At 39.1% G+C, this 11481-nt stretch overlaps 1 protein-coding gene across 1 annotated transcript in view; it reads right to left on the bottom strand.

Annotated features, from left to right (window-relative positions):
• Positions 1-7560: 7560 nt before the first annotated feature.
• LOC311127735 (potassium/sodium hyperpolarization-activated cyclic nucleotide-gated channel 1-like) overlaps positions 7561-11481 on the bottom strand; it is a gene marked incomplete at both ends in the record, with an annotated part of 218702 nt that continues 214781 nt past the window's right edge. The window contains one exon of the mRNA XM_084159603.1: positions 7561-8681. Coding sequence (XP_084015729.1) covers positions 7561-8681 — 1121 coding nt within the window. The remainder of the gene's footprint in view (positions 8682-11481) is intronic.

The following is an 11481-nucleotide window of genomic DNA, read 5'->3' as shown; positions in this document are numbered from 1 at the left end:
TAATGTTTTTAAATGTATGTAAATGTTTAAGTATTTTGTCTGTAATGTATTTTTCGTTATGTGTAGGACTCCAGTAAGACTAGCTGTCACCATTGGCATCGGCTAATGGGGATCCTTCTAACATTTAATTTAATTTAGAAATCACACATTTAATGCAATATGAATGTCTGAACTGAGGGCAGTGTTCCATAGAGAATGAAGGAGCAGATCTACTAACTTGTACCTAACCTGAGAATAACCTCTGTAAGCCTATTTTAGAACTCATAACCGGAAACCATGTTCTTTCTTCAACACAAGCTACAGTGTGTTCAACTTCAGTCTCAGTGGGTGAAAGATAACTTACGATCTTGACGCAGCCTAACTATAAACAGACCATACGCTCAGATGCATCCTGGAGACTTTAGGAGTTATATTTACAAATATATTCACTAGCTCATAATATACATTAGCCTATATAGAATCATATTACATATAGCCTATATAATACAAATTACAATCAATATAATTTAATATACTTCTAGACTAAAATGTTTGAATCTGTCATTACCCCAGTATATGATTAATGGTATTTTTTCCAATAAAGTAGCACAGTTACAGTACACTTCCAGGTAAATGAGTCACTACATTATCATATACAGTAACCTACCTTTATAATAATCTAGTATATATTATTCATGGGTTGCACGTTTTGTCACAATATTGTTTTGAACGTTCCTTTTAGGACTGATGACCAACTGAACATTCTACTCAATGCATCCTCAATGGGCGCTGATGAAGATTTGGTCTAAAGCGCATTACTGTGGCTTGACAACACAATTACATTTCTAAAGAAGGCAAATTATTAGTAGGAAAAACTTTTGTCATAATATTGATGTCACCAGATTGACTTTAGTTGCAGCATAACATTAGCTAGCTAGCTAAGATTGAGGGGAGACCGCCGGATTTTAGCTAGCTAATGTTAGCATTGCTAGGTATGTTTGCAAACATTGCAAATTTGACGACATGATGATGATGGCATAGTTTTTTCCTACTAAATGTTTGCCTACTTTAGCAGTGTCATCGTATTTCCAAGCCACTATAGTGTAATTTAGGTGAAACAGTCATTAGCTTCCGTTCAAAGTCATTAGCCCCCGTTCTACTTTTGGATATCAATATGGCATCTGTAGAACTTTGATAACAATGGCAATGATGACTGAGTAACGGACGTTTAAAACATGAATAATCAGTCAATCTTGTCTTTACCTTTACCTGAATTTGTAAAAACAAAAGTAATAAGATAAGGGTTACCCTGAATGATTTAATGTTTTGTTTTCAAATAAACTAGTACAGTTACAGTACACCTTCAGATATGAGTCACTGGCTGCGTCTCAAATGACATCCTATTCCCTATATAGTGCACTGCTTTTGACCAGAGCCCTATGCACTATATAGAGGATATGGTGCCATTTGGGGACGCATCCCAAACATACTGGTACCCTGGTGTCCTCAGCTGAAGTGCATTGTCAGGTGGAGGGGTATCTGTCTTAATGTATGAATACCTTATGAGTGATAACTATATTATAGGGTAATGAATGGAAATCCCCAGAGCTCCAGAACACCCATTATTCATCTCACCAGTAACTGCTGTTAAGCTCTATTCCTGATGGCATCGCCACCACCACCACCCTCCTTCATCATATTATCCCCCCATCCCACCACCCTCCTCTCGCTCTATCATCCCTCCATCCCAACACCGTCCTCTCCATCATCTCTCTGTCTTTAGCTGTATCAAAGATGAAAGGAGAAAATGAGCTAGGTCACTGATGCAGTGACCTATGAGAGATTATTGATCGTTTGGGATTGTTGTCAAGATCTATCTACTGTATCTATCTACAGTGCCTTGCAAAAGTATTCAACCCCCTTGGCGTTTTTCCTATTTTGTTGCATTACAACCTGTAATTGAAATTGATTTTTATTTGGATTTCATGTAATGGACATACACAAAATAGTACAAATTGGTGAAGTGAAATGAAAAAAATAACTTGTTTCAAAAAATTATACAAAATAAATAACGGAAAAGTGGTGTGTGCATATGGATTCACCCCCTTTGCTATGAAGCCCCTTATTATGATCTGGTGCAACCAATTACCTTCAGAAGTCACATAATTAGTTAAATAAAGTCCACCTGTGTGCAATTTAAGTGTCACATGATCTGTCTCATGATCTCAGTATATATACACCTGTTCTGAAAGGCCCCAGAGTCTGCAACACCACTAAGCAATGGGCACCACCATGAAGACCAAACAGATCAGGGACAAAGTTGTGGAGATGTACAGATCAGGGTTGGGTTATAAAAAAATATCAGAAACTTTGAACATCCCACGGAGCACCATTAAATCCATTATTAAAAAATGGAAACAATATGGCACCACAACAAACCTGCCAAGAGAGGGCCGCCCACTGGGAAACTGGTCAGAATTGAAGGAATGATGGATGGCGCTAAATACAGGGAAATTGTTGAGGGAAACCTGTTTCAGTCTTCCAGAGATTTGAGACTGGGACGGAGGTTCACCTTCCAGCAGGACAATGACCCTAAGCATACTGCTAAAGCAACACTCAAGTTGTTTAAGGGGAAACATTTAAATGTCTTGGAATGGCCTAGTCAAAACCCAGACCTCAATCCAATTGAGAATATGTGGTATGACTTAAAGATTGCTGTACACCAGCAGAACCCATCCAACTTGAAGGAGCTGGATCATTTTTGCCTTGAATGGGCAAAAACCCCAGTGGCTAGATGTGCCAAGCTTATAGAGACATACCCCAAGAGACTTGCAGCTGTAATTGCTGCAAAAGGTGGCTCTACAAAGTATTGACTTTGGGGGGGGGGGGGGGGGGGGGGGGGGGGTAAATAGTTATGCACGCTCAAGTTTTCTAGTTGTTTGTCTTATTTCTTGTTTGTTTCACATGAAAACATATTTTGCATCTTCAAAGTGGTAGGCATGTTGTGTAAATCTAATGATACAAACCCCCAAAAAAATCAATTTTAATTCCAGGTTGTAAGGCAACAAAATAGGAAAAATGCCAAGGGGGGCGAATACTTTCGCAAGCCACTGTATCTGTCTGTCTGTCTAAAAACATTGAGAAACAAAATGACACGCAAACTCAGCAGCTAAATGACAATGTATTTTATTTTCTATATTATTTAAAGGTTTATTATTTACAAACAAACAAAAATAAAAACAGAAATCGAAATAATTTTTTGACAAACACCGTTTGTCTGCATATAGTTGTAAGAAAGTTTTACATGTACCTTTCCTTAGCCTGTGTCAAGTAACCAACTAATTGTTCATTTTTACCAAGCCTTGGTTAATTAACATGAAGGAGCTCTACAATGATCATGTCTATCAGCGGGGTTTAAGGGGAGTGTTCGTGCGGCTCGTTACAACATTATCTCCATAATCTTCCCCTCTCTCTCTCCAACATGCACATTATCGCACATTATCAGTAAACATATTAAACCTGTCGAGGTCGTAAACCAAAAGGTCGGGGCCCGTATTCACAAAGCGTCTCAGAGTGTGCGTGCTTATGTAGGAGGATCAGTTTAGCGCCGTGTCCATATAATCTTCATTATAATCTAAAAGTTAAAACTTATCCTAGATCAGCACTTCTACTTTAATAGGCTTTGTGAATACATGCCCTGGTTTCCTTTCTCTGGGCACTGTTCTTTGTTATTTTTGCATAAAAAAGAAATAAAAAGAAATACACATATGTGCTGGTTTATTCAGTGTTCTCCATACTGCTAAAACGGTAAGCTCATTTGTCCCTTCGTGCTGTTCAACATACATCCTCATAATGTCCATTCCAGAATGCTAGCTAGCTGTGGTCAGAATTATTGTGAAAAAAAGCATATAGTTGGGAAGCTTTCCCTCCAAAGGCAAGTATCAATAACAGCACAAACCAACACTGCTGCTATCCAGCTGAGCTGTGTACTAGGACCTATACACTTACTATGGCAGAACAGGATTAAGCGCTCTTTGTTGTAATAGAACATCTTTGTTGGAATAGAATATCTCTCCATGTTTAGAACCCTAGAATGGGGAGGAGAGTTCCAATCTAGAATCTAGATAATACATCTCCCTTTTAACCTTCTTTCCACTTAATCTAACTGATTGAAGAGTCTGTATCGGTTTTCAAAACAAAGACAATTACTTAATGTTTTGCTTTGGCCAGTTTCATTCCACGCAACTTTAATAATCAACCCAACATCAGTGGCTAGCTACAAAGAAAGTTACAAATGTGCTCAGAATTTCTACAATGTCTAGTCAACATGTTATGTTAATACCTTCCCAGTTCTATAGACTGCACTTTTTACTGTACTAGTCATTACTGTAATTCTGAGAATTAAGAATAGAATGATAGAACCTTTTTATAGAAGTTCACATTGTGTTAAAAAATTCCAATTGATAAACAGAGACATTTGGCCATCATCTTCATTGCTTACATCTTCCTCTCTAAAAATACTGAAACATAGAACACATATGATAAAGTAATGTATGTGTGCACGCAGGTGCATATTCACATCATAGCTCTTCACACTCATAACAAAAAAGGATGGAACATGGCTATAGTTTTAGGCACAAATACTTAAGAATGTCCTTTTGTGAAAATTCCAATGCTTCCGTTACACACAAATAATGTCTAGGCAAACAATGAACAAAACAACAAAACATAATCTCACAGTACATTGAACGTCAACATTTTTAGATAGTATCTTTTTAAATGTTTGAGAGTGCATGCTTTTTATGAGACATTTTGTGGGTGGACTCTATTGGTAGAATATTGACACACGCTGTCTGTATTGAAGTACTGTTAAAATATTTAAAAACTGTATCTGTAAGGGCTTCGATACGCTGAGCTGATAGAGCCTGTTTGGTGCCATGAAGACATGAAGACTCTAAAACCATGAGAGGTCGTTGCTATTGTGTGTGAGGAAAATATCATACTCAGTACTCACATGGTCGTGATACACAATACATGGGGGTCTTTAACAAATAAACACATAAATTCATAAGCATGTCAAATAGCCTTCAACCTTACAGGGTAAGCTGTGTTATCATGACTGACCTCATTTGATTGACTCACAGTTTAGTCACATTTCTGGACCCTCTGGATACTAAATAAATGAGTGCATAAATGTTTTTTGTTTTGTTACTATTGTAACTGTAATGTGTTGTTATTGCACATGTTGAATTTAATTGTCAGCATGTTGAAAATTTGATTGATTTGATCGAAATTTTCAACAACCAAAAAAGTACTCTTTATTATTACCTATGTTAGTCACAGTATTCTGGTTTAAGATACACCCCAGTCAGTTTAGAATATCTAGGCCCAGATATGATGAATTCACACACAAGAGACAGAAACCTTAATGCAAACCAGCATGTGTTGCTCTTGCGCTAATAACACAATTTGAATTTTTTGAAAATCGTCCCTGAACAACTAATTTATGACTTTACCTATTCAACAAGAGAGAAGTGTCTGGAAAGGTCACATCTGTCTTTTCAACATCAGTTGACTGTGACTGGTAAGTTGACAACACAGTAATACCCAGTTAACAGCTGATATGATACACTCCTAGAATGCAAACCTACAGCATAGGCATATTGCAGAAAAAGACCTAGAAAATTGATCAAATGTCTGTCGGCAGGAAGATCTTTCTTTCCATTGAGATGAATGGGATTTTAAAAAATGGCATTCAACCTGCCACACTATTCTATCACATTGTTTACAATACATGATATGAAAGGCGAGTTAATACAAATACAATTTTTAAAATCTAAAATTTAAAAAAAGCTGACGGAATACAACATCCAAACACGTAACACATTTTGCGTCTTCAAACTTAGAGTTCTTTCAGTGGATGGAATAAACAATTTTATAAAAAAATAGGCAATCAAATGGTGTCAAAACTAACTAAAACATTGCAGTAAAGATATAATATTCAACAATGATTCATATTTACAGTAATTCTAAAATGGCAGATCGTGTGTGGGTCGTCAGACTTATAATAACTGTTAATTGCTGTAGGCAACTCACCCAACACACCCACAGTAAGAAATGATAAACAACATCACCTACACTTTAACAGGGTATTACTGTATTGTGTAGTATGAATATATTGGTAAAATTATAAAAGTTATTTGTATGATCCATTTTATTGAAATCCATATATAGCATCTCTAGAAATAATACTGTTCCAAAGATAGAGTAGCATAAAGAAGAAACATGTTTGAAGGGTATAATAAAAAGTGTTAAGCAGCCAACTAAATAAATGACATGTTGAAACCTCAAGTGTTAAAAATAATCTTTCATCTCTCATTCGCTTCTTATATACTTGCTTGATGTTTTAAATGAATTATGAAACAAGGACATCGATATTATACAGACAAATAAGGATTCTCAGTTTGACTTCAGAACAGGCATTTTTCAGTATCAAGTAGTGATAGCTATTGCATTAAGGTTTTCTTATCTCTAATGAACATATGTATTGTTATCACTTATTAACTTTTTTTTCGCATATAGATGATATCCAGGTTCCTGAAAGAAGTAAGACATTGTTATGATTGAGAATGCACCACACAGTATCTGTAAATACTAGCTCTATACAACTATTTACAACACACATATAGATACTCTTTATATCACAGTCTATTGCATAATGGTGATAATCTTTAGTTTAGAAATATTATAAATGTACACAGTTTTTTAAGCAACATTACATAACATCTATCACTGTCTGAAATTAGGAATAGAAAAACAGCATCATCCATCCCTCGCCCACACCACACAACATCCTTCTCTACAAAAAAAGAAAAGAAAAGCAGCAATTATATTTATTTAATTCCCTTTGGACCCATTACACTGTCATGGTCTTTACAAACCACTGCATGAAGATATTGTGGCTCAAGAGGATGTATTGCTGAGAGCAATGGAACACCTAGCTACTGTACCTGTGTTTGATTGCTAAGATAAGATAAAGGGTCCACAAATTTGTTATCAGATTTATGTTTGAGTGTGTGCTTTTTGACAGTTTCAAGGTTCGCTTGCGTCAGTTATTCCACAGTGGTGACAAAGCTGCGTAATGTGAGAAGATATTTGTTCCTCTTCTTGCAGGTAAAAAACAAAAATCTAAAAGTAATTGTCATCACGATGCATTCCAGTTTACAAAAACAGAAAATAGCAAACAAACAACCCCCCCCAATAAAATCTCCATACATTGTATATTTATATTTTTTGGAAAGGAAGACTCATGTTTATGTACTAGAGCTTTTAAATAGTCTTTGCCAAATATTCTAGTTGGATTTACACATATTGATATATATATTTGTTTAATTTACATTCTTAAGTTTAGGGAGAAAATGTGTCTAAAATATAATACAAGGGAAGTCTGTACAGGAATTCTATGAGGTTATTTTCTTCAGAAGAAAAATTTGAGAAAACTAAAACTACTAAAATTCCTCTCTTTTTTTGTATCTCCATTAAAATTGAATTAAAACAGAAGTTTAAAAAAGTAAAATGGGATCATAAATTTGATGCGAACCGCATCTTATCTTGGTCGGTCTCTGTACTGCTTAAGTTAGAATCTCTTCTAGAATCTCTAGAGCCTGTGGAATCCCTGTGTTGGGCTGTAGAGGACGCCGCTCGCACCGGGGGCAACGCTCCCGATGACATCTGGCGGAACAGGTTGACCCTCTGGGGCACTGTGGTGCGGAGACCGCTCTGCATACCCGTCCCCTGGACCGCAGCCACCGGTGGGGCGATGGAGGACAGGGAGTCCCCGGACACCCCAGGGTGCACTCGGGGCCCCAGGGACGTGTCATGGGGCAGGGAGGGTTGGGAGGCAGATAGGTGGCGCACGTCTCGACTCAGGCTTCCAGACTGGAGAGCATGGCTGCCCTTGTGGTGGCTGTCACTCCTCTGAGGTGACAGGACTTGCTGCTGTGTTGGCTGCTGCTGCTGTTGTGGTTGTTGTGTTGCCAAGGAGGCTGCAGCTCCTCCTGGTTGCTGGGGCAGCTGTTGTGGTTGCTGTGGCTGTGGTAGTGGTTGTTGGGACGGTAGGGCAGTAGGCAGCGGCTGCTGGATAAGGGAGAGCTGGGAGGAGGTGGGCGAGCCATACTGGAAGCTGCGGCCCGCCAGCCCAGGGGTCTGCACGGGTGGACTGCACACAGCCGTGGTGAAGGACACCGGGGACATGATAGACCCTTGCTGCTGGAGAGAGAGTGGGGTCTGGGGGACGGGCGAGGATGAGATCAGGTTGCTGTGGGAGACACTGGGGACAGGGTAGACACCCTGCGACGAGGCTGGCAGGATGCGGGCTGCGGCGGAGGGGGCGATGACGGCCGAAGCGCTGTAGGTCAAATGGGCGGCTGACTGCTGAAACTGGTTGTTGCCCAGGGCAGTGGTGTAGGGCTGCTGAGCCGGAGAGTTAATGATGGAGTTTCCAGATATCGGGGTGGAATTCATCCCGGTGACCGACATCCCTGTGACCGACATCCCTGTGACCGACTGCTTGCGGTCCACCATCATCACCATCTCCCTGTCCTGCCGGATTATCTGTTTCAATATCTCGTTCTCCTGTGTGTTGAACACCCCAGCATTCAGATCCTTCTGGAACTTCTGGAGGAGTAGACTGTTCTTCTTCCCTGTTAGGAGTAGATCAGTTAGCGGTTAGGTTGACTTCAGCCATGGCACACATGTTAACATATTAACAAACCACACTATATACACTCCGGCAAAGGTGGGTGTTATGACATTGGTTATTATGAGGTGTGATAACAGTGAGTATAAATGGGGGTGACTTGGGTATAAGTATAAGGAAATCTGAGTGAGAGTACTGTAGTAAGAAAAATACATAATAGTACATAGTGGAAAGATATTAAGATTTAAGAGGTAAAAGGTAAGATATTCATACAGAGTGGAATAAGGATTTCGGATATACCTACCCCCCCTTATAATTTTCACAAATACACCATAGGAATCGACATCTAATTATCAATTTACGCCTTACTAATTGACTGCACATTCAGTAGTTGGCTATAAACTACAGAATACACTGTAATGATTCAACCACAACCATTAAACATATTTCAACAGTCTAAAAACTATAGGTCACCACTACTGTAACGTATGTGTTTAATGACAGTTTAGGTTAGTGACATGAAGTTACAAAAAAAACAACAACAAAAAAAACAGTACCAGTCAAAGGTTTGATCACACCTACTCATTCAAGGGTTTTTCTTTATTTTTACTATTTTCTACATTGTAGAATAATAGTGAAGACATTAAACTATGAAATAACACATATGGAATCATGTAATAACCAAAAAAGTGTTAAACAAATCAAAATATAATTTATATTTGAGATTCTTCAAATAGCCACCCTTTGCCTTGATGACAGCTTTGCACACTCTTGGAATGAGTAGGTGTGTCCTCAACTCAAAAATCCTCATTGTTGATCTTTTTTAAAATTATTTTTTATTTGTATCTTATTTGGGTGCTCTGCTCTGAACAAAAGCAATACGTTTGACAAATGAATTCATTTTAATGTGGATGCAGACATTTTATACAGGCAGGAATGTCTATAATATTTTATTATTATGAGTCTCTTAGCAGATAGAAGGTACATTTGTGTAGGTCAAGAAATGGTATAGAGGTGGCATTGTACTGGGTAGAAAATACAAATGTTGCTTTAAAATACAAGAATACACATATCAAAATGAAATGGCAATTTCTAAAATGTTTCATTTTACAGGGAATTGGTACCTGTAAATATACTCATTTGGTTTTCCATTTAATCTACATTACTGCCCTCTTAAGCTGACAGTCCCCGAAATCGGCACTAGAATGACTTGTTAAAATATGTTTATGTTTACATGACTTATTTGATTGATTTCCCACCGTTTTATAAGTCCGAAGCAGCCATCCAGACCTTCCTAGGACCATGTAAACAGCCTCTGTCAAAAAAACTTGTATTTGCCTCCCTCTGGTGGTCGGCTGCATCATTACATCAATTTGTATCACTTCACCGCAACGTTACGTCAAAGGGGCGGTCCTTAGAAAGAAAAATATCCAGCTCAACTGCTTCACGGCACAGACATGACAAAGCAATCGCTGAATTTGTCTCGAGCAGGTGGATCTAAATGCATCACTTTCATAGCTCTACGATAAAGAGTGCGACCTACACACTTCCTTAAACGTAAAGTAAGTAAAGAAGTAATTTTGTGTGAAAGTCAAACGTTTGTTTTACGTCGGAGGCAGACACATTACACATGATCAGAACGACAAAATTGATCCCTTTACATAGCCCTTCACCCCTTGCATATACAGTGAGAGAAAAAAGTATTTGATCCCCTGCTGATTTTGTACGTTTGCCCACTGACAAAGAAATGATCAGTCTATAATTTTAATGGTAGGTTTATTTGAACAGTGAGAGACAGAAAAACAACAAGAAAATCCAGAAAAACGCATGTCAAAAATGTTATAAATTGATTTGCATTTTAATGAGCGAAATAAGTATTTGACCCCTTTGCAAAACATGACTTAGTACTTGGTGGCAAAACTCTTGTTGGCAATCACAGAGGTCAGATGTTTCTTGTAGTTGGCCACCAGGTTTGCACACATCTCGGGAGGGATTTTGTCCCAGTCCTCTTTGATCTTCTCCAAGTCATTAAGGTTTCGAGGCTGATGTTTGTCAACTCGAACCTTCAGCTCCCTCCACAGATTTTCTATGGGATTAAGGTCTGGAGACTGGCTAGGCCACTCCAGTACCTTAATGTGCTTCTTCTTGAGCCACTACTTTGTTGCCTTGGCCGTGTGTTTTGGGTCATTGTCATGCTGGAATACCCATCCACGACCCATTATCAATGCCCTGGCTGAGGGAAGGAGGTTCTCACCCAAGATTTGACGGTACATGGCCCCGTCCATCGTCCCTTTGATGCGGTGAAGTTGTCCTGTCCCCTTAGCAGAAAAACACCCCCAAAGCATAATGTTTCCACCTCCATGTTTGACGGTGGGGATGGTGTTCTCGGGGTCATAGCCAGCATTCCTCCTCCTCCAAACACGGCGAGTTGAGTTGATGCCAAAGAGCTCAATTTTGGTCTCATCTGACCACAACACTTTCACCCAGTTCTCCTCTGAATCATTCAGATGTTCATTGGCAAACTTCAGACGGCCCTGTATATGTGCTTTCTTGAGCAGGGGGACCTTGCGGGCGCTGCAGGATTTCAGTCCTTCACGGCGTAGTGTGTTACCAATTGTTTTCTTGGTGACTATGGTCCCAGCTGCCTTGAGATCATTGACAAGATCCTCCCGTGTAGTTCTGGGCTGATTCCTCACCGTTCTCATGATCATTGCAACTCCACGAGTTGAGATCTTGCATGGAGCCCCAGGCCGAGGGAGATTGACCGTTCTTTTGTGTTTCTTCCATTTGCGAATAATCGCACC

This window comes from Coregonus lavaretus (assembly GCF_964263955.1).
Source record: "Coregonus lavaretus genome assembly, chromosome: 4".
Classification (NCBI taxonomy): Eukaryota; Metazoa; Chordata; class Actinopteri; order Salmoniformes; family Salmonidae; genus Coregonus; species Coregonus lavaretus.
The sequence above is the reverse complement of the archived record's forward strand: the minus strand, read 5'-3'. Positions and strand labels throughout refer to the sequence as shown.